We start from the raw sequence: 24,676 nt of genomic DNA, 5'->3' as shown, positions 1-24,676 counted from the left end.
TTTACTAATTTAATATTACTTTGAAAGATATTACATATGTTATTCAATTTAATTCCGCAACCTAATATAGATATTAATTTCTGACAGAGGCAGATGAAAACAGATTGAAAAGTGGCCATTCCATACCTGAAGAAAAGAAAATATCCTTCCTCCTCAACAGCAGCACAAGAAGTGAGGAGGAAGTCAGGTATGGAAAGAAGCTACCTGTAAAGGACCAGGGTGGCCAATTAGAAGATAGATCAAAGGAAGTGCTTAATGCAAGATATAAATAGACTGGGGAAGCCCTGCAGGTGTGAAAAAATGTCTAAAGATAGACAGAAGGTTTAAGGGGACGATCTGGTGAATTGAAAATAAGGGCGTTAAGTAGATTAAAGAATTATTTACTGACATGCAACTGTAAACAAGACAAACAATCAAAATATAGATAATTATGATGATGACGATGTATGAATAATTATGTAAATAGCAATAATATAATAAAGGTAACAACAGTTGACATTCGTTATCACATCCGGTATCTAGAGTTATCTCCCTTTGACCGTAAGCACTTGTCGCATTCGTGACCAACTCGTGTTATTCCCGGACAAGCAGGTTACGGAAAGGGGCGAGTGGTGACGAATGCGCTTGTCGCTACCACAAGTCTGTGGATATCACAGGTAGCACAAGTATCATATACGTCACTTTTGAGTTTTGGTAATTTTTTACAGGATCACTTCAGCCTGGTCCTGCCCTTGTTGGTCAGTCTGAAGGTGTTGGTCTGCAACATGATGTGGACGAACTCGTCGGGGGTGATCTTCCCGTCCCCCGTGACGTCGGCCTCCTGCAGCATCTCCCGCACCGCCCTGTTGGACAGGCGCACCTGGGTGTGGTCAGCCGCCTCCCGCAAGTCAGAGAACGTCAGGAAACCTTTCCCAGATACGTCGAGAAGATGAAAACACTGAAATTAGATAGTTACCAAGGTAACACTGTAGTGAGGCGTACCACAAGGGAGTGAGTGAGTGAGTTGGGTTTAACGCCGCTTTGAACATTATTCCCGTTATAGCACGACGTGTCAGCTTAACATGAAAGGAAAGCCCCAAGTGATGCAGGTCTTAGACGTTTACCACTTCGGTGAAACCCACGAGGACGGGTATGGTGCTGACAAACCTAGAAACATAATCGGGGCGAACCGGGATTCGAACACCTAATAATAGGTTTCTGGCGTGCCCAAGGGACGCAACTCTGCACAGCGAATCGCGGCGCCTTAGACGACTGGGCCACCCGTGCCCCCACCACAAGGGAAGTTATATCATACTACTGTAACAAACTGTAACAGGCCGACTGTGGAGTGATCGAATAAGTCACATCGATAGAATTTCAGCCATTTTGTGACGAGCCGACTGTAAAAGTTGAGGCAGAAACAATATTGTGAACGTACCTATCAGTTTTTTATCATCCGCACAAAGCAATCTTATCTCTGATTATGTTTGTTTGTTGTTCAACGCTTCCAGCTTTTTGACGACGGTCTGTAAATAATCGTGCCTGACCTGACAGTCCAGTGATTGATATAATGAGCATCTATCTACGCAATTGGGAAACGATCACATGCATCAACCAAGTCAGCGAGCCCGACCACCTGACCTAGTTAGTCACCTATTACGGCAGGCATGGGTTGATGGATACCTATTCTAACCCGGATCTTCACGTTTTTTAAGCTCTGTGAATATTCTATGATGATGGCGACCAGGGCCCACTTGTGCAAAACGTCCTAACGCCCATACTCGTATTTTGACTTACAATAGCCTTAGTGTCTATATGATCTCCTGGGCGAGTGTACAGACTGACTGCTACCAACCTGTATGATCTCCTGGACGAGTGTACAGACTGACTGCTACCAACCTGTATGATCTCCTGGACGAGTGTACAGACTGACTGCTACCAACCTGTATGATCTCCTGGACGAGTGTACAGACTGACTGCTACCAACCTGTATGATCTCCTGGACGAGTGTACAGACTGACTGCTACCAACCTGTATGATCTCCTGGGCGAGTGTACAGACTGACTGCTACCAACCTGTATGATCTCCTGGGCGAGTGTACAGACTAAATGCTACCAACCTGTATGATCTCCTGGGCGAGTGTACAGACTGAATGCTACCAACCTGTATGATCTCCTGGGCGAGTGTACAGACTGAATGCTACCAACCTGTATGATCTCCTGGACGAGTGTACAGACTGACTGCTACCAACCTGTATGATCTCCTGGACGAGTGAACAGACTGATTGCTACCAACCTGTATGATCTCCTGGACGAGTGTACAGACTGACTGCTACCAACCTGTATGATCTCCTGGGCGAGTGTACAGACTGACTGCTACCAACCCGTATGATCTCCTGGACGAGTGTACAGACTGACTGCTACCAACCTGTATGATCTCCTCGTAAGGATCTGGTCCCTCACCCTGCGACTTGATGATAAACTCCAAGAAGTTGATAAAAGTGACCTTCCCTTTTTGATCTGTGGAAAGCTCGTCTGAAATTGAAATGGCGGAGTAGGTTGAATATTAGGTTTGATACAGACTACCAATGTAAATTATTTAAATAAAGAAGTTCACACATATAAATGTCAGGATTCGAACCCCGAGTCGGTTTCCAGGCAGTCTCAAGTTTCAACAATCTTAGGGAAAAACGTTAGAATTCTAAACACATAATACCAGCGCAGCGATTACACCTATCAACAACCAATTCCGATCCATTTCTACCCATATCCATCCTTCGATGTCTTAGCTTAACACCCAAGCTCCATCCCAAACACACTATCCCCTCATAAATACCCTAGCTCCGCCAGTCAATACACTGGTCTCACCCAGACTAGCTCCAGCCTTCATTATCACAGCTCAACCCGTCAATACCCTAGCTCCATCCATCAATGTCCTGGCTCTACGTATCAGCACCCTGCACCCTCCATCCACAACACACCCAGTTCCGTCAATCAACACAGTAGTCTCACCCATCAGTAGCCAAGTTCCACACATCAACAACTTAGATCGACCGATAAAATGCCTAGCTCCACCCATCAACAGCTTAGATCCATCCATCAAATTGCCTAGCTCCACCCATCAACAGCTTAGATCCACCCATCAAATTGCCTAGCTCCACCCATCAACAGCTTAGATCCACCCATCAAATTGCCTAGCTCCACCCATCAACAGCTTAGATCCATCCATCAAATTACCTAGCTCCACCCACCAACAGCTTAGATGAATCCATCATATTACCTAGCTCCACCCACCAACAGCTTAGATCCATCCATCAAATTGCATAGCTCCACCCATCAACAGCTTAGATCCACCCATCAAATTGCCTAGCTCCACCCATCAACAGCTTAGATCCATCCATCAAATTACCTAGCTCCACCCACCAACAGCTTAGATCCATCCATCATATTACCTAGCTCCACCCACCAACAGCTTGGATCCATCCATCATATTACCTAGCTCCACCCACCAACAGCTTGGATCCACCCATCAAATTGCCTAGCTCCACCCATCAACAGCTTAGATCCACCCATCAAATTACCTAGCTCCACCCATCAACAGCTTAGATCCATCCATCAAATTGCTCTAAACGTCTTGGTTTGGGGAGACCCGACGTGTTTTCAGTCGGTTTTTTCCTTCGGGATCAGGGTAATGCATCCATGCCCCATCACTAAAATTAAAATGTTATGGGCTGTGATTCTATCTGGATAACAAGGCATTCGAGGTGATGACCCCAGTGGCCTTTGTGGAACCCATCGAGCACAGACCTTTCACATATTTAGATGTTCACGAAGGATTGAAGCCTGTGGTCTCTTCTCACACATAGAGTGTCATAAAGAGTGTTCAATTATTCAGTCGAAGTCAACTATCAACAAGTCACAAGACTGAAGCACGCTAATTTGTGGACAATGACTCAACCAACATAGGTCTGTACTAAAATATGCCAGCATAACAACCTAGGTTCAAACTTTTTTTTAACCCCTGCTTGTATAAAATAAAGTTATTCCCATCCATCGATATCCTATCTCAAGCCACCAGCATCCCAGGCCCATCCATCGATATCCTATCTCAAGCTACCAGCATCCCAGGACCATCCATCGATATCCTATCTCAAGCCACCAGCATCCCAGGCCCATACATCGATATCCTATCTCAAGCTACCAACATCCCAGGCCCAACCATCAACTCCAATTCCACCAACCCTAGCGACATAATGCGTCTCTCGCAATAACCACCAGCTCCTAGCTCCACCCATTACAAACTTACCTATCATCTCCTTAAACACGTGTCTCTTTGCTGTGAAGCCAAGCATCCCCGCTGCTCTCCTCAGGTCGTAGGAGATGATGTAGCTGCAACAGTCACGTCAAAGTCACCGCATGCTTAAAGTGTTATGGTAGACATATGGAGGTCATTTCGATATTTGACACATCAGTGACAAAAATGATGTCCGATGCAATTCCTTATTTTGACTTGTACCCTATGTTCCCATGTTTTTTCAGGCTAACAATTGATTTGCCTTTGCATGTGTTTGTAACGGGTGCCACCGATGGGGCAGGGTATGCTCACTTTTCGCGAACACCTTGTATCATTACTATTTGATAGTGATTCATTAACACATGCTCACGATATAATCGTAAATCGTAAATCGTAAATCGACTCTGCTTTTTGCAGAGTTCTCTATTAAATAAGGAAAAAGGCTTTTGTAGCTTTGTTTACATGCCACTGTCACAATATCAATTGAATTGTAATAACCAGGGGCGGTCGGGTAGCCTGGTGGTTAAAGCGTTCGCTCGTCACGCCGAAGACCCGGGTTCGATTCCCGACATGGGTACAATGTGTGAAGCCCATTTCTGGTGTCCCCCGCCGTGATATTGCTGGAATATTGCCAAAAGCGGCGTAAAACCATACTCAGTCAGTCAGTGTAATAACCACCTCCGTGGTCTAGTGGTAGAGCGTTCGCCCGGAAAGCGGAAGGTCCGGGGTTCGATCCCCGGCCGCGTCATTCCAAAAGACGTTAAAATATGGTACTTGTTGTTACCCTGTCTGGCGCTCGGCATGAAGGGGCTAAAACAAGGACTGGTCGGCTCGGAGTCAGTATACTGTGTCTGAGTGGGGTATTGTGTCAAACTGCGGCATGGTATCTCAGTGAGCTAGCACTATAAATCGGCATCAGCCCGGACTAGTACAAGCAGCCACACAAACACACACACGTACATGCACGTCGCTATATAAGTGCAATAATCTTGGATGCGACGTTAAACCCCATTTCACCTCACCTCACCTTAAACGTAATAATTTGTGGTTGGATGCTGGTAACTAAAAGATGTTCAAGGTCGTTGGTAGTTATCAGATGTACTTTTGTATTGTCAGGTTCCTGAATGAGAGAAATAGTATATGTGGCCATATTACCTATCTGGGTACAGGAACTCTTTTAAAAAGTCCTTCCCTGAGCTGTGAGTATTAATTAGGTATACGTGTCGATGCTTATACACTGTAAAGATGTCATTAGAATGTAAACACAGACCAAGACATGTTTAGATTTAAACATAATTAGGAATATGTTGAAATCCTAAACGGAATACATTGGTGTGTTCCATCTGAAAGGAGTTTGCGCATGCGTGGGTAGCAAGCGGTCGTGTTCATGTCGCTCTTCAAAATTCGTCTGTGACACGGTCTACACCAAGTTATAAACAACAACAAAGCAGTCACAAGTATCGAATTTCAGTGAGTACACACTTATTCTTAAAAAAGTAACGATAAAAATAGAGTGGAACGTTTTGTAATACGACTGTGTCAGAGTGAACCATAGTCAGATTGTGAAGCACGGACTGCACGCGCAAGATGGGTGTTTGTGTTGAACAGTGGAGGGTCAAAATTGGCTGTTTCATTCAGAAACGGAAGAAAAATAGGGACAAAATGAAGTATTTGACACCATATTGAAGTTTAATAAACAGACAGCTCCAAATATTCATTCTTGTAAATATCTTGCTCTATCTGAATGGATTTCACAGCGCTCGTTATACCGCGCAGTTTGGTAAGGAGTCCCCGTACACCGACTTGACAAATCGCTTTAACGCTCCACCCTGGCGACGACTGGTGTTTTATTTTGATTGTGATGGTCCCCATTGCCTGAGTAATAGTGACTCTCCGTATGTAGATAAACTGTTGCAATTATGTTCCGATATGGAACTTAATCCTGGCCCGGGGGCGTGGGTGGCCCAGTCGTCAGAGGTGCCGCGGTTCGCTGTGCAGAGTTGCGTCCCTTGGGCACGCCAGAGACCTATGATTGTGGGTTCGAAACCCGGTTCGCCCCAATTATGTTTCTAGGTTTGTCAGCACCATATCCGTGCTCGTGGGTTTCACCGAAGTGGTAAACGTTTTAAGCTGACACGCCGTGATATAACTGGAATTCTGTTAAAAGCGGCGTTAAACCCAACTCACTCACTCACTAATCCTGGCCCGAGAGAAACTCGTCAAAGTAAACTTCCCTTCAGTCAGTCAGCCGATAGTAGTCCCGATGACGAAAGCGATGAATCAGTTCACATGAGTTTGAAATCTATCAAAGCAGAGATGATTGCATTGCATAATAAGTTTGACAATCTCAGTGATAGTATACAATCTGAAGACAAGAAAATGCAAAACTAAGAGACAGGATTTCACGGCTTGAAGTGAATCAAGATAAACTTGAAGCCCAGAGCAGAAGGGGAAATATCTTAATTCATGGACATCGTGGTAAAGCCTGGGAGTTTTGGGAAGAAACAGAATCTTTAGTAAGATATATTTCAGGGACACATTGAGGCTAGAAAACTCGGATATGATCCAAATAGATCGTGCACATCGTCTGAATACCAGGTCTACCATCAAGCCTGTAATAGTGAAATTTAGCCTTTACAAAGAAAAGCAAGTGGTTGTAAGTGCAGCAAGGGATATATCAAAGAATGTGAAAGAAATGAGAGTCTCTGATGACTACACGACCATGACAAGACTAAAGCGTAAGGCTTTAATTCATTTTCATGTCCAAGCACGGGATTCAGGGAAATTGGCTTATCTCTCGTACGATAAACTTGTGATTGAAGGCGATGTTCACACACTGGATGAAGACAAGGGAACGCGAATTGGATCCAAATCCAAACACAGAGAACAGCGCGACCAAGCTAACACTACTGGCCCATAGGGACTCGGCCGTGGCCTAGATAATACCGCCCTAGCAGTTGAGAAAATCGATAAGACGGAAACTGTCACTGTGTGTTCGTGGAATATATGTGGGCTGCGCTCACATCTGTCTAATCAAGATTTCTTTTCTTTGCTCTCCTCGTATCACATCATTAGTTTAATAGAAACTATGCAACCGGATAATAGTATTACAGAATACTATTTCCCTGACCATGTTTGTTTTTCTTCATTTGTCACAAGACACCATGATAGAGGTAGATTTTCGGGTGGTGTTTGTCTGTATCTCCATAGTTGACTATCAAATTTTTGTATAAGACTCCATCCAGAATGGAAAAACTGTGTATTTGTTTTATTTCAGTCCGTTTTTCATCAGTTCATTATTGGTGCTGTTTATATTTTACCTGAAAAATCTCACATGTACAGTAATTTAAATACTGATGGAATAGATGAATTAGACAGTAAAATTGCTGTTCTTAGTTATAAATATGGAAATGACTGTGAAATTGTTATAATGGGAGATTTAAATGCGAGAACGGCAAATCAAGATGATTATATTTTGGAAGAGGATAATTATCAAGATTATCTCCAGTTACATGACAATTACATTGCCGACACTTTTAATAAATCAAGAGTTTCACAGGATAAACAGTAAATAAATTTGGCATGTCTTTATTAGAACTGTGTAAAACTTGGAATATCCACATTGTAAATAGACGAACTGCAAAAGACAGATATTGAGACCCAAGCAACTTTAGAGGTATTTCGTTGTTAGGTGTTATGGGGAACGTTTTTACTAATATTGTTGAATCAAGAATTAGGAAATGGGTAGAATTATTTGATTAAGTTGATGAATCACAGGCCGGTTTTAGAAAGGGATTTGCAAATGCGGATAATATGTTTGTTCTTCACTCACTATGTCAAAAGTACCTTAGTAAACCAAATCACAGATTTTATGCAGTTTTCATTGATTTCAAAAAGGCATTTAATTTAGTTGATAAAGAAAAGGTTTTATATAGGTTATTATTAAATGGATTTCATGGTAAATTATATAATGTTGATTCATGTTGATATAAAGGAAGATTCAGGGAGGGGAATATTTGTAAATCAGGATATTGAAGACATTTTACTGCTTTTATTTGCAGATGATGTGGTGTTGGTAGCGGATTCCGTTATTAATCTTCAAAAGCGGCTAAATAGTTTAGAAAAGTTCCCTAAGAAATGGGGGTTAGAATTTAATTTAGGTAAGTCAAATGTTGTTGTGTTTAGAAATGGAGGCATTCTCAGAGCTTGTGAAAAATGGTTCTATAAAGGAATTCAGTTATCGGCTGTTACATATTATAAATATTTAGGAATTGTTTTCTCTTCTCGTTTAGTTTGGTCAAAGGCATGTGAAACATTGGCGATCCAGGCTAGAAAAGCTGCTTCTTTCTTTTATTCGATTTTTTTATAAGTTTCAAAATATTTCCTTTTCTGTTGCACGTAGAATTTTCGACACTAAAATATTACCGATTTTGACATATGGTTCCGAGATTTGGGGATTTAAATATAACGATAAAATAGAAAAGGTTCAAAGTTGGTAGGTTTATCTAAATATTCTTCCAGCAATGCGGTTCTCGGAGACTGTGGTAGAAATTATATAAATGTTGAGTTTTTCACAAAAAACTTTTAACCTTAGATTGTGGTAGATATCCCAGGGCTTGTTATGCCATGTTGAAATCACATGATGAGTTAGGAAGAGTAAACTGGGTCAGTCACGTTCGGGAACTCTTGTTCAATACAGGTTTTTCATATGTTTGGATTATGCAATCGTATGGGGGATGTGGATGCATTTCTGCAGCAGTTCGAACAACGGCGTAAGGATATTGGAATTCAAAATTGGCATAGTAAAGTAGAAAATTCTCTTTTTTTTAGAAAGTTATTCTAGTTTTAAGACACTGTTAACTCCCGAATCCTATATTCTACATATAGAACTCTTAAATCACTATAAGCATTGCATATAAGCACAAAATGATATTCGTCCTCAATAAAATTCTGGTTACAAATCAAACACAGTCTCTGTTCTCTAATTTCCTTAATATATCGACCGGTCTCTATTGGACTTATTGCCTAATGGTATGCACTTTATTGAAACGGGTTTAAATTCTAAACATGTTTTAACGTGTTTACATTCTGGACATGTTTAGATTATGGGGATGTTGTGTTTACCTTTTTTTGTAGGTGGTGTTTTGGTTGTGAGACGATAACTGATTTCATGTGTTTAGATCTAAATGCGTTTAGATGAAACACACCAATGTATTCCGTTTAGGATTTAAACACAATACCTAATCATGTTTAAATCTAAACATATCTTGGTCTGTGTTTACATTCTACTGACATCTTTATAGTGTATAAGCATCGACACATATACCTAATTAATACTCACAGCTCAGGGAAGGACTTTGTAAAACAGTTCCTGTACCCAGATAGGTAATATGGCCACATATACATATCTACAGTTGCCATTGACAACATGGGTATTTGAATTTGCAGGGTATCAGTTCAAATATGGAACTGTATGTATCACGAAAATACATTTTGTAAAATATTTAAAAAGTGTTTTTGCATCTCGAACTCATTTGTGCTTAGTCGCTTTTTCGTTACCCCTTCTCCCATTCAATCAACCATTTACACTCCAGATCAATTTTTCACTCCGATCACTGTGCAGAGTTGCGTCCCTTAGGCACACCAGAAACCTATGATTGTGGGTTCGAATCCTGGTTTTCCCCGATTATGTTTCTAGGTTTGTCAGCACCATACCCGTGCTCGTGGGTTTCACCAAAGTGGTTAACTCTAAGACCTGTATCACTTCGGGCTTTCCTCCAACATGAAGCTGACACGCCGCGATATAACTGTAATGCTGTTCAAAGCGGCGTTAAACCCAACTCACTCACTACAGGTATTTAGGCAGATCCTCCTTACCCCCTTCCTTTGACGTCAAACATGTCAAACACCAGCTTGAGGTCCCGGATCTCCTCGGTGGTGAGATTCAGCCGGATGTGATCAGGTAGCAGCTTGTTAGGCATCTCCTTGCTGCTGTAGAACTCACTGGCCATGACTACCACGTCAGGAGACGTATCTTTGTCCTTTGGAATGCCATGTTTTGATTTTATTTGGGAAATCATTTCCACTGTCTCTTGAGCGAGATCTTTCTGTTGACTCTCCATCGCCATTTTCTCTTCCTCCGTCAGGAACGCTCGTATCACTCCGCGGCTATCACGTGACCCCGGCACGAGTTCAATACCTTTTCGCCTCCTTACTTCTTCCATTTTCCTACGAAGAAGCGCCACCTCTTCATCTCTTTTCTTCCTCGCTGCCATCTTCCTTTCCTCGTCCGCTTTTTGCATCCGGTCCATCTGAAGACGAAGCTCCGAAGAAGTGGACTGCCTGCTACTGAGAGAGTCGCGCTTTCCGGTCCGATTACTGGCGTATGAACACGCACCGTCGTCGCGTGAGCGAAACCCGGGAGCCTCTTGGTTGTCACTGCTGTCATACGACACACGTGACCCGCCCCCACTTCGTCCCCTCCGACTTCCCCCACTCCAGACGCTGTCTTCACGGGAGGGGGGTGCACAATCGCTCTCCAGAAGCAACAGCTCGTCGGGACTTCCGGTTCCGCTCGCAAGTGTCCAGGCTCCGCCGCTCTTGGAAGCCTCTGACCCAACATCCTCCACCTCCACCGCCTCGTGGTCAGACCCACCGTCGGGATAATGGGCGTGGTCCAGATCTTCCCCGGAAACTACGGAGCCCCCTGAGTCGGTTCTGGACGCCATATTGAACTGTGTCAGTTCAGTTTATCTTCACGACTAATCCGCCACTGGTCCCAGCTGCATACTTTAAGCTGAAACTATTAATTTAGACATGTCTATAAATAAACGAAACTATAATAAACCAAGTAGAATTGCATGGTGTGGTTATACTTAAAAAGTTGTGTGCATTTATATGAATAGAAGTTAAAGAACATCCGTTCTTTTTTCATATAACTATAGTAAATCTGTCTTGTTCTTTAACTTTCTGGGGCACGGGTGGCCCAGTCGTCTAAGGCTATGATTGTGGGTTCGATTGTGGGCTAGGGACCCCCTAAATCTTCAATTTACAACATCAGTGTTATGACAAGTATCACTTGAATTTCATGCTATTTTCGAACACCATTGACTGTTATTAATGTATGCTTGTGATAGGAGTCTGTTGAGATTCCATCCCAGAATTGGGGGCACAACTCGTTTAAGACACCACACTTCGCTATACAGAGTTGTGTCCCTTGGGCATGCCATATACCCATGATCATGGGTTCGAAGCTCATTCATACCGATTATGTTTCTAGGTTTGTCACCACCATACCCGTGCTCGTGGGTTTCACCGAAGTGGTAAACGTCTAAGACCTGCATCACTTCGGGCTTTCCTCCAACATTAAGCTGATATAACAGGACTACTGTTAAAAGCGGCGTTAAACCCAACTCACTCACACACTCTTTAACTTTCCTATGAGTAGTGTATTTGAGTCAGTACACAACCAAAGGGTCAACAAGTAAGATAGTTCTATGAATATACAACTTCTTTAATACAATGACGTTTCGGTGTAGAAAACAACACCGTCATCATGCAAGTGGCAGGGGCATTATAACCAGGATAGACTTATCTCCCTTGTTCATCAAACCAACTTGAAAATGCCACTAAATAAAGTTAACCAAAGTGACGTTGGGACGAGTCAAAACTGGGACTGCCAGTTCGTCAGCCTTTAGCCCTAGTAAATGTAGTTAATTATTGTCATACATTTCTGGGATGAGTAATGTTTTATACATTATGGTGACTTATTACCCAGTGCATTACACCTCTATGATAAACACACAGGACCCAATAGCTCTCTCCCTTTGTGTAATATGTTTGGATGGCTATTTTGGCGTTGTGCCTTTCGAATAGGACTGAGAATGAAAATGAAAAAAGCAATGGGAATGTACCCTGGGTGTTTACTCGTATAATAATAGGAAGGAATAACATTAGAAGGTGAATGCTGCCAAATTCAGATACTTGTCCAGCGAGTACTTAAGTTACCGAAGAGTAACAGGACCCGTGAAGATTCCGGGGTAGTATAGGTCTTCAGCAACGCATGCTTGCCGTAAAAGGCGACTATGCTTGTCGTAAAAGGCGACTAACGGGATCGGGTGGTCAGGCTCGCTGACTTGGTTGATGCATGTCATCGATCCCAATTGCGTGGATCGATGTTCATGATATCAATCACTGGATTGTCTGGTCCAGACTCGATTATTTACAGACCGCCGTCATATAGCTGGAATATTGCTGAGTGCGGCGTTAAACAACCAACCAACCAACCAACCAACCAACTTAAGAGTAACAGAGTAGGTAGCCCTTGTACACACGTCCACGGTAGTTCCATTACCGAAGCTTTTGAATATACTCGGGACGGGCTGACGGCTGAGAGCTGATTTGGAAGCTACCATTGTGTTTTCTCACTGCATATGATAATGAATGAGCTTTGTAACAAATCAAGGCCCAACAATAACCCAAAACAGCAAATCACTAAGGCTGTAGCCTTATTCATATTCTTTCACCATGTGAAATTGCACGGAAATAATAGTTACATGTTGGTATTGATTAAGAGTTCAGATTCGGGTTTAACTCCCAAAAGTAATGAAATCAGTTGATTGATTTGTAGAAACATGAAGAGAAAAGATCGAACTATAACACAGCATGTGCCAAACACACGTCTGGAGCTCGGACCAATGCCATAAAACTGAATGTGGTATTGGTGGTACATGTAGCACTACATGGAGGTAACCGTCTTTTTGGATTTTAGAGAGGAAAGTAGTGCAGAAAGGCATTGGTCAGAGTAATGTATAAAAGTAGTGCAGAAAGGCATTGGTCAGAGTAATGAGAGGAAAGTAGTGCATAGAGGCAGTGGTCAGAGTAATGTATGAAAGTAGTGCAGAGAGGCAGTGGTCAGAGTATTGTATGAAAGTAGTGCATAGAGGCAGTGGTCAGAGTATTGTATGAAAGTAGTGCATAGAGGCAGTGGTCAGAACAATGAGAGGAAAGTAGTGCATAGAGGTAGTGGTCAGAGTAATGTATGAAAGTTGTGCATAGAGGTAGTGGTCAGAGTAATGTATGAAAGTAGTGCATAGAGGCAGTGGTCAGAACAATGAGAGGAAAGTAGTGCATAGAGGTAGTGGTCAGAGTAATGTATGAAAGTAGTGCATAGAGGTAGTGGTCAGGGCCTAGATTTTCGAAACGATCTTAGCTAAGATAAATCTTAACAACTTACGTTCAAAGATAAGATATCTTAAGGCTAAGATAAGATAGATTTTCGAAACTATCGTAAACCTGTCGCAAATCGTTCAGAGTTACGATACCTGTCGTAACTCTGACAGAGAACTCATTTGTGTTGGAGATAGAAAAGCGGTGTGTTTTCCCAATGACGTCACAGGGATTTCCCTGCTGCTGACAATAACAACAACATAGATAAGTGACACGGAATTCATGATCACATTGTCAGGTCACATTGTTTAACACGCACATATTTGAGTGAAATTCTGTACAATCCTACTTATGTCCTACATGTAGACGTGTTGTTCTTATGATAAAAGATGCCATGACTAACCGAACACAAAAAGCATTCGTGTGCCATGCAATAGCATTTTTCAAAGCCAAAAAATGTTAAAATCAATAAGTATAGTGTTACCACACTTTAGCTATTAGAATGGAAATAATGTGCCAAAAGATACTTCACTATTTTCCCTTCAAATGGTCCTCTCGTGACCGCGCAGAACTTGGTGATATAAACACATCGCGTACAAAGTCAAGGACGAAAGTAAGGGACGTTATTCTAAATGACAATGACGAGACCTTTGATCGAACAGCATATGCGTTCAGCATTTAACATGCGTGTTCAAGTCTTATGTTAAGTGATGTATACTTATATGTTTGTGTTTATGTCAAAAGTCAAGTTTATATTAGTGTAAACACCAACATTATACCTGGAAACACTCAAAACAAAAATTGTTCAGGAAGCAGCGCACCCACAAGCAAGATTTTATGAAAATCTAAGCTTGTTAAGTTTGTTTTGTTATGTATGTATCCAATATATTTCACGGATTAACCAAGGACGTAAATACTATATCAAGCTATAAGTATTTAGATGATGAAATTATTTTTTATCTATCTAGATCCATGATTCTTTTCAAAATTTAAAAGTGACACTAATTTTCGTTCGCAAAGAGAGATAATTTCGGAATTGTCAAGTTATGTTGTCTCATGGAACACGCCACAAGTTAACGTAAACATACATATAATGTAGTCATTGTCTATCCTTTTAAATTAAGTAGAGCTAATAAACTGATTTGTCTGATTTCATTTAAATCTGACTAAGGAGCGAAATACTTTGTAATGTGTCAAATCTATTCCAGAACGTAGTTCAATGATGTTTGGTTTGTCTGACAGCATTGCTGAGGATCATTTACTAGTATTTGTCCGTTGACCCTAAACGTGACAACGATTTTATTGCTTGAATGGTCTCCAGTATATCTATATATTTTATACATAAAACGGGAAGATGTAGACTTAAATATTAAAAACACCAAAATATTTTAAAATCGGTTTATTGAATGCAAAGATTATTGTGTTGAAAATGTGTATTTTATATTGATCAGTGAATTTCATTCAATAAACCTTTTTTTCTGCGAACATATATTGGAATTTGCAAACCATGCTACATTTTGACGAGAACCAGAACGAGCATGGGAACACATTTTATATTTAATTTGTCGATACGAAAATCTGTGCTGAACTTTTATTGTCAAAATTTCAGTAAATTGTTATATTTAATTGAATACATCTATATGCCGATAATCAATGTTTTTAAAGAATGCAATTGTCAGACAGACAGTTTTTAATCACTTTTTATCAAATATTTGTCTTTCAAGAGGATATAGATAACGTAGGTATTGAATTTAAAACGAAACAAATTACAATTACTTTTGCACGAAAAATATTAGATATTGTATACAAATATTTGATCACATGTATTTCCTTGTTAAGTCAACAAATACTACACTGTATAGTTAAAATTCAATTATTAAAACCACCCGTCCCACACGATTTTAGATGTAAAAATATATGCGAAACCTTTATGGTTTGTTTTTACATATGTAGATTGATATAATTTTATAAAATGCGAAAATAAAGACTAAAGCATTGACACAAATGCGACTCAATAATATAACAGCGGAACTCTGCGCTTTATGAAAACTGTACCATTGAGCAAGGTGTCCCGGGCGAATACAAAGGGAAACCACTCTCAACTAGAGTTTGAACTAAGATTAGCTCCCCCTAAACTATCAATAAGGTCACGGTCATTACTGTAGCCTGCCGACACCTTCCGTTTTTATCCTTCCCCAATTATCGAAAAGGTATGTTGTTTCACACTTCTTCAGCATGGACTCGGATAGAAAAATAATGTAAGCTATCGACTCCACAGTTATGTGTATCGCTGTCGCGATTAAGAACATTTTTGACGTGAAATCCTTGATGCGTTCTTCGTGTTTTCGAAGTGTCAATTTGAATCACTCAGTTTTACAAAATGAAATGTCAATGTTTGAACGTAAAGCGGACTAGTTGTTTGGCACAATATCTATGGAAAAGTATGCCGCCATCTTGGATGAAGATAAAATAAACTTACGACAGGTATAGGGCTATCTTAGATTTACGACAAACTGAAGATATCTTAGGGCTACGATAGTTTCGAAAATAGGCTACGATAGCCTACGATTTCCTTACGATAACTTTACGATAATCTTAGGGCTAAGATCGTTTCGAAAATCTAGGCCCAGAGTAATGTATGAAAGTAGTGCAGAGAGGTAGTGGTCAGAGTAATGTATGAAAGTAGTGCATAGAGGTAGTGGTCAGAGTAATGTATGAAAGAAGTGCAGAGAGGTAGTGGTCAGAGTAATGTATGAAAGTAGTGCATAGAGGTAGTGGTCAGAGTAATGTATGAAAGTAGTGCATAGAGGCAGTGGTCAGAGTAATGTATGAAAGTAGTGCAGAGAGGCAGTGCTCAGAACAATGAGAGGAAAGTAGTGCAGAGAGGCAGTGGTCAGAACAATGAGAGGAAAGTAGTGCATAGAGGTAGTGGTCAGAGTAATGAGAGGAAAGCAGTGCATAGAGGTAGTGGCCAGAGTAATGAGAGGAAAGTAGTGCAGAGAGGCAGTGGTCAGAGTAATGTATGAAAGTAGTGCAGAGAGGCAGTGGTCAGAGTAATGAGAGGAAAGCAGTGCAGAGAGGCAGTAGAATAATGTGATGAATGTTTGCAGTGGCAGTGGTCAGAGAAAAGAGAGAAAAGTAATGTAGGGAGTAAGAAGACATTTTTTCAAATCTAATTCCTCTTTGTAATTACAAACATACAACACAATATGACATTTGATATATTTGTAGTCGTGATATATTCCCAGTACGATTTCACCTTTAAATAAATTTGTTTGCATCAGAGTAATTTCATTTAGAATTATACCTTAACCATTGAATTTCAAGGATGTAATAAGCCTCTCACCTGTTTCGTTCTCCTTCCCCACAGACAGACAACACTGCAGAAATCCCGGGAAATAGCGTTAAAACAGAAAAATCTTAAACGTACAAACGTCGGATGACCAACCAACACAAACATAGAGTTAACATCAGTACAGTCTTCTGGTATACCTGATCGGTGCCGTACTTTCTCCGTCTGGCTCTTTTAGGTCCCACGTTCTTATCAATAACCCTCTGACCATACGGATTTAACCGTTCGTAAATCAATCAATCAATATCCAATATTATCGACACAATAAGCGCGTATCACTCTCTACCGCGGCTTATCGGCCTGTCCCCCGATAAGCCCGTGGCTAACATTCTATCGCAGTGTAGGGAGTCAGGGCTGTGTATAAAGGGGTAGGGGTGGGAAGTGACGGGAGGGAATAATTATTCTGTAGTCCACAACTACAGGGCAGGGGTAGGCATTGTCCCTCAGACCCCCGACAACACCGAGCTTCGACAGAAGACGAACTCTTTGTAAAGAAAAGATCTCGAAATAGCAATTTCACTTTCAGTTAATCCGCGTGATTGAAAGGTTCAAGCCCTCGTGGATTGTACGTATTCAGTGCGTATTGTATGTTGCGTCTGTATGTCACAGTACCCCTGTGCTTTAAGTGGAGGTCGCCGACCCCAGATATAAGTTGGTGAAACCAGGGCCTGTTCAGCAAAGCAATCTTAGTGCTACGACTACCTCAAGCCTATGTTAAAATCTGGGGGTTACGATCATCTAGCGCTAAGATCGCTTCGTTGAACGAGGACCTGGGCCTAGATTTTCGAAACGATCTTAGCTAAGATAAATCTTAACAACTTACGTTCAAAGATAAGATATCTTAAGGTTAAGATAAGATAGATTTTCGAAACTATCGTAAACCTGTCGCAGATCGTTCAGAGTTACGATACCTGTCGTAACTCGGACAGAGAACTCATTTGTGTTAGAGATTGAAAAAGCGGGGTGTTTCCCAGTGACGTCACGGGGATTTCCCAACTGCATATGCGTTCAGCATTTAACATGCGTGTTCGAGTCTGATGTTAAGTGATGTATACTGTATATTTTTATGTTTATGTCAAAAGTCAAGTTTATATTAGTGTAAACACCAACATTATACGTGGACACACTCAAAACAAAAATTGTTCAGGAAGCAGCACACCCACAAGCAAGGTTATATGACAATCTAAGCTTGTTAAGTTTGTTTTGTTACTTAAGTATCCAATATATTTCACAAATAAACCAAGGACTTAAATACAATATCAAGCTATTAGTATTTAGATGACGAAATTATTTTTTTATCTATCTAGATCCATAATTATTTTCAAAATTTAAAAGTGACACTAATTTTCGTTCGCAAAGAGAGATAACTTAGGAAATGTCAAGTTATGTTGTCTCATTGAACACGCCACAAGTTAACGTGAAAATACATATAATGTAGTCATTTTCTATCCTTTTAAATTAAGTAGAGCTAATAAACTGATTTGTCTGATTTCATTTAAATCTGGCTGAGGAGCAAAATACTTTGTAATGTGTCAAATCTATTCCAGAACGTAGTTCAATGATGTTTGGTTTGTCTGACAGAATTGCTGAGGATCATTTACTAGTATTTGTCCGTTGACCCTATTCGTTACAACGATTTTATTGTCTGAATGGTCTCAAGGATATCTATATTTTTTTAAACATAAAACGGGAAGATGTAGACTTAAAAAGATATTAAAAAGACCAAAATATTTTAAAACCGGCTTATTGAATGCAAAGATTGTTGTGTTGAAAATGTGTATTTTATGTTGATCGGTAAATTTCATTCCATAAACTTTTTTTCTGCGAACATATATTTGAAAGTGAATTTTGGACAATGTGCAATCCATGCTACATTTTGACGAGAACCAGAACGAGCATGGGAACTCATTTTTTATTTGATTTGTCGATACAAAAATCTGTGCTTAACTTTTGCTGTCAAAATTACAGTAAATTGTTATATTTATAAGTAAATACATCTACATGCCATTAATCACCTGTTTTCAAAGAATGCAATTGTTCGACAGACAGTTTTTAATCACTTTTTATCAAATATTTGTCTTTCAAGAGGATATAGATAACGCAGGTATTGAATTTAAAACGAAACAAATTACAATTACTTTTGCACGAAAAATATTAGATAATGTATACAAATATTTGATCACATGTATTTCCTTGTTAAGTCAATAAATACTACACTGTATAGTTAAAATTCAATTATTAAAACCACCCGTCCCACACGATTTTAGATGTAAAAACTTATGCGAAACCTTTATGGTTGTTTTTACATATGTAGATTCATATAATTTTATAAAATGCGAAAATAAAGACTAAAGCATTGACACAAATGCGACTCAGAAAATATAACAGCGGAACTCTGCGCTTTATGAAAACTGTACCATTGAGCAAGTGTCCCGGGCGAATACAAAGGGAAACCACTCTCAACTAGAGTTTGAACTAAGATTCGCTCCCCCTAAACAATCAATAAGGTCACGGTCATTACTGTAGCCTGCCGACACCTTCCGTTTTTATCCTTCCCAAATTATCGAAAAGGTATGTTGTTTCACACTTCTTCAGCATTGACTCGGATATAAATATATTGTAAGCTATCGACACCACAGTTATGTGTATCGCTGTCGCGATTAGAACATTTTTGACGTGAAATCCTTGATGCGTTCTTCGTGTTTTCGAAGTGTCAATTTGAATCACTCCGTTTTACAAAATGAAATGTCAATGTTTGAACGTAAAGCGGACTAATTGTTTGGCAAAATATCTATGGAAAAGTATGCCGCCATCTTGGATGAAGATAAAATAAACTTACGACAGGTATAGGGCTATCTTAGATTTACGACAAACTGAAGATATCTTAGGGCTACGATAGTTTCGAAAATAGCCTACGATAGCCTACGATTTCCTTACGATAACTTTACGATAATCTTAGGGCTAAGATCGTTTCGAAAATCTAGGCCCTGAACCACCGCTGTGTACTTCGACAGAGGGAACTAAGTGTATGTTACAGGTTACACACAACCAAATGTTTTCCCATATATTTTTTTTAAAATAACTAAGCATTCAACAGCTATTACCTGTACCTGTGTGCACAGTTTGGCCTTAGAGCAGCAATAAAAAACATAAAAAATGACTAGCTTAGCCAGCTCCTTTTCCGGGTACAGGAAGCTAAACACACCACCCCCAGTTTCGCACCATATGTCAACTCCTTGAAAATAGCTGTGGTCACATTCAGCATAAGTCATCATGTTGAAAAAGACAGTACTAAATATAGAAAAACATGGTCAGTTTTAATAACTGGATGGATGTACATTTAAAAGACATATAAAAATCTCACAGAATATCCTCCAATCACAGCCTGCAGATATCTCTCGATCTGCATTGAAGGCTCCCTACGAAAACCGCACTGTCCCAACTGGTTCTGATTTGGTGTAGTAGAACCTTCATACTCTGAATCGTTCTCTATAAATACTGAGATGCAGAAGTGCATTCTCCACTTCGGTATGTCAATCAAAGGTAACCTAGCTTGCAGCTCGTCATGGCGAAAACCACTGTTAGGATGAACACATAAATTGAAGCATGTCTTTGGTTTCGCGGTTATGATTTTGCTGCAGTAGGATGGTGATATTTGTGACTGATGCACACCTGCGAGCTGTACAGGCAGCGGAAGTTATCTACACGGGTGGGACTTTCACTGCCAGTTCTGATTTGTGGGATCAAATTTATATCCCTCATGCCAGAGTAGGATCATCATGTTATGCTCTTTTGAATGCCCAGATGCCCAGCCGTTCCATTGCTGCCTATCGTCGTCTCCTGAGTCACCTACCCGTGAAGATCCGGGGTAGAATAGGTCTTCAGAAACCCATGCTTGCCGTAAAAGGCGACTATGCTCGTCGTAAGAGGCGACTAACTGGATCGGGTGGTCAGACTCGCTGAGTTGGTTGATGCATTCATCGTATCCCAATTGCGTGGATCGATGCTCATGATGTTATTCACTGGATCGTCTGGTCCAGACTCGATTATGTACAGACCGCCATCATATAGCTGGAATATTGCTGAGTGCAGCGTTAAACAACAAACTAACCAACCAACCAATCCTGAGTCTCCTCAAGACGCATGTTCTGCGCATTGTAGATCAACGTTCTCTCCAGCTAAAATCCAGAGAGATTTAAAATTATTTGAATTATTTTTGGGGAAATTGGGTTGACTCTTGATAAATTATTTGAGTGACCATTAAAACCTTTTTGTTTAAATTATGTCATATTTTCGTGAGGTGTCTGCCAAATGGGGTGAGACAAACTCACTCACTCACTCACCCTACATCATTTCAGATAATATTCAGGAAGCGTCCCGATTCAGCCGTTTCCAGCTGAATTCGTCCCGATTCTCCCGTTCTCAATCCGAATCTGATCCGATTTGTATCTTCCGCATGGTAAAAAAACAACCGAATCTGTGCCGACAGCGTCCCGACTCACCCGAATGGGATCCGACAGTGGCCGGACAGTGAACCGACAAAGGCGGTTCGCATTCGGCAAGATCCGAACTCAGTCGACAAGAAACGGCAATGAACAATCCATGCCCGTTCATCACGACAGAATCCCGATCCACAAGAAACCGTCCAGACATCACCGGGCATTGTTACGATTTTGATCCGATACAGCAGAATCAGTCACGACATAGTCACGATTGTAATACGACTGGACAAAATTGACTGAGTTTCCCGAATGTTACGGGACGCACCATACTGCCGGGAGTGCTTGGCCGACCTCTCTGGACCTTTCCCGATCCGTAGAACTCTGTTACGAACGTATACGACTGCGTTCAGACAATGATAGGACATTCCAGATCATTGAGGATAGTAATCCGACTTTTTCACTTTTCGTGTCGTAGCGCAGTCAGATCTCAAACGGGAACCATAATCGGCACTGAGTGAACCTGGCCTAAGGAGAGGTTTCAGGTAGTGCGACACTTAAGACTTTGGTCAAATATATATGTTCAGATCTAAGGTGAAGTGAGGTGAAATTTAACGTCGCGTCCAAGATTATTGCACTTTTATAGCGACGTGCATGCACATGTGTGTGTTTGTGTGTGTGTGGCTGCTTGGACTAGTCCGGACTGATGCCGATTTATAGTGCTAGGTCACTGAGATACCATTTTAACATGAATACCCCACTCAGACACAGTATACTGACTCCGAGCCGATCAGTCCTTGTTTTAGCCCCTTAGTGTCGAGCGCCAGACAGGGTAACAACATGTTCCATCTTTGAACGTCTTTTTTTATGACGCGGCCGGGGATCGAACCCCGGACCTTCCGCTCTCCGGGCGGATGCTCTACCACAAGACCACGGAGGCGGTCTCAGATCTGGGGACGGACATGTGTGATAGTATGTACGTAATCACCATCATTCTACAGGAACCCTGAATCTGAACAGTCAAGAAGTTAATATAATCTCTGGATGGATTTAGGGAGAGATGTATGTAAAAACTGGTTAGAGTTTAATCTTGCAGCTCTGGGTAGTTCGGGGTAGTTGGTTCAAGATTTGAACGTATAAAAACATGACCCCTATTAGTACAATATCGACTGTTTTGTATTGAAGGTATTGGTTGCCTATTTGTACCAGATAGGAAGACACCTACAATACATACTAGGCATAAGTGACAGTAGGTATATAACTCAACTTAATGTCACGAACACAAGAAACAGTTGTTTCATGACATCCGCCATTGCGCTCCCCAACCAATTTAGGATTTTATCAACAATCACTGAACAATATATTTCGGACGAATCTGTGAAATGGATGGATGAGTGAGTTGCGTTTTTAGTAATATTTCGGGAATATCATGGCCAGGGACTTAAACATTAATGGGCATCAAATTACTGCATCCATGCAGGGAATCAAACTCTGTGTAAGCTGCCAAAATCTACCCCCCTTCAGAGTATACCCGGGTAGATTCTGGGAGCTCCCAGAATCTACCCCTGGGTAGATTTTAGGGACTTCCCAGAATCTAACCCAAGGAGGTATAATCTGGGAGTTCATCATCAACCATGCCTCCTCGCCGAACAGCCCGAACCAGAGGTTTCTAAAGTTTCGGGGACAGATGCAGTAAGTATATTCTTTTTCACGTATGAATACAGACGTAACGGGGAGTATGTAACTGTGTCACTGTTGAGTCATCACAAGCTTCTACTGTGTGTGTGTGTGTGGACATCACAAGCTTCTACTGTGTGGGTGTGGGGACATCACAAGCTTCCATCGTGCCAGTGTTGAGTCATCACAAGCTTCTACTGTGCGGGTGTGGGGACATCACAAGCTTCTACTGTGTGGGTGTGTGGACATCACAAGCTTCTACTGTGTGGGTGTGGGGACATCACAAGCTTCTACCGTGTGGGTGTGTGGACATCACAAGCTTCTACTGTGTGGTTGGACACCACAAGCTTCTACTGTGTGGGTGTGGAGACATCACAAGCTTCTACTGTGTGGTTGTGGGGACACCACAAGCTTCTACTGTGTGGTTGTGGAGACATCACAAGCTTCTACTGTGTGGTTGTGGGGACATCACAAGCTTCTACTGTGTGGTTAAGGGGACACCACAAGCTTCTACTGTGTGGGTGTGGAGACATCACAAGCTTCTACTGTGTGGCTGTGTGGACACCACAAGCTTCTACTGTGCGGGTGTGGGGGCATCACAAGCTTCTACTGTGTGGGTGTGGGGACATCACAAGCTTCTACCGTGTGGGGGTAGGGACATCACAAGCTTCTACAGTTTGGGTGTGGGGACATCACAAGCTTCTACTGTGTGGGGGTAGGGACATCACAAGCTTCTACTGTGTGGGTGTGGGGACATCACAGGCTTCTACTGTGTGGGTGTGGGGACATCACAAGCTTCTACTGTGTGGGTGTGGGGACATCACAAGCTTCTACTGTGTGGGTGTGGGGACATCACAAGCTTCTACTGTGTGGGTGTGGGGACATCACAAGCTTCTACTGTGTGGGTGTGGGGACATCACAAGCTTCTACTGTGTGGGTGTGTGGACGTCACAAGCTTCTACTGTGTGGGTGTGGGGACATCACAAGCTTCTACTGTGTGGGTGTGGGGACATCACAAGCTTCTACTGTGTGGGTGTGGGGACATCACAAGCTTCTACTGTGTGGGTGTGGAGACACCACAAGCTTCTACTGTGTCAGTGTGGATGGACACCACAAGCTTCTACTGTGTGGGTGGACACCACAAGCTTCTACTGTGTGGGTGTGGGGACATCACAAGCTTCTACTGTGTCAGTGTGGGGACATCACAAGCTTCTACCGTGTGGGTGTATGGACATCACAAGCTTCTACTGTGTGGGTTTGGGGACACCACAAGCTTCTACTGTGTGGGTGTGGAGACATCACAAGCTTCTACTGTGTGGTTGTGGGGACACCACAAGCTTCTACTGTGTGGTTGTGGAGACATCACAAGCTTCTACTGTGTGGGTGTGGGGACATCACAAGCTTCTACTGTGTGGTTGTGGGGACACCACAAGCTTCTACTGTGTGGGTGTGGAGACATCACAAGCTTCTACTGTGTGGGTGAGTGGACACCACAAGCTTCTACTGTGCGGGTGTGGGGGCATCACAAGCTTCTACTGTGTGGGTGTGGGGACATCACAAGCTTCTACCGTGTGGGGGTAGGGACATCACAAGCTTCTACAGTTTGGGTGTGGGGACATCACAAGCTTCTACTGTGTGGGGGTAGGGACATCACAAGCTTCTACTGTGTGGGTGTGGGGACATCACAGGCTTCTACTGTGTGGGTGTGGGGACATCACAAGCTTCTACTGTGTGGGTGTGGGGACATCACAAGCTTCTACTGTGTGGG

At 41.7% G+C, this 24,676-nt stretch overlaps 1 protein-coding gene across 1 annotated transcript; it reads right to left on the bottom strand.

The window, feature by feature from the left end:
• Positions 1-229: 229 nt before the first annotated feature.
• On the bottom strand, positions 230-11,000 carry LOC139475813 (uncharacterized). The gene is made up of 4 exons (XM_071259013.1): positions 10,150-11,000; positions 4,285-4,367; positions 2,407-2,513; positions 230-937 (listed from the first exon to the last, which is right to left on the bottom strand). The coding sequence occupies exons 1-4, from the start codon at positions 10,998-11,000 to the stop codon at positions 710-712; spliced, it is 1,269 nt and encodes a 422-aa protein (XP_071115114.1). The 3' UTR covers positions 230-709.
• Between the last annotated feature and the right edge of the window lie 13,676 nt (positions 11,001-24,676).

This window comes from Haliotis cracherodii, unplaced genomic scaffold, assembly GCF_022045235.1.
Source record: "Haliotis cracherodii isolate W230 unplaced genomic scaffold, xgHalCrac1.p SCAF_3, whole genome shotgun sequence".
Classification (NCBI taxonomy): Eukaryota; Metazoa; Mollusca; class Gastropoda; order Lepetellida; family Haliotidae; genus Haliotis; species Haliotis cracherodii.
Note: the sequence above shows the minus strand (reverse complement) of the source record. Positions and strands in the feature narration are given on the sequence as shown.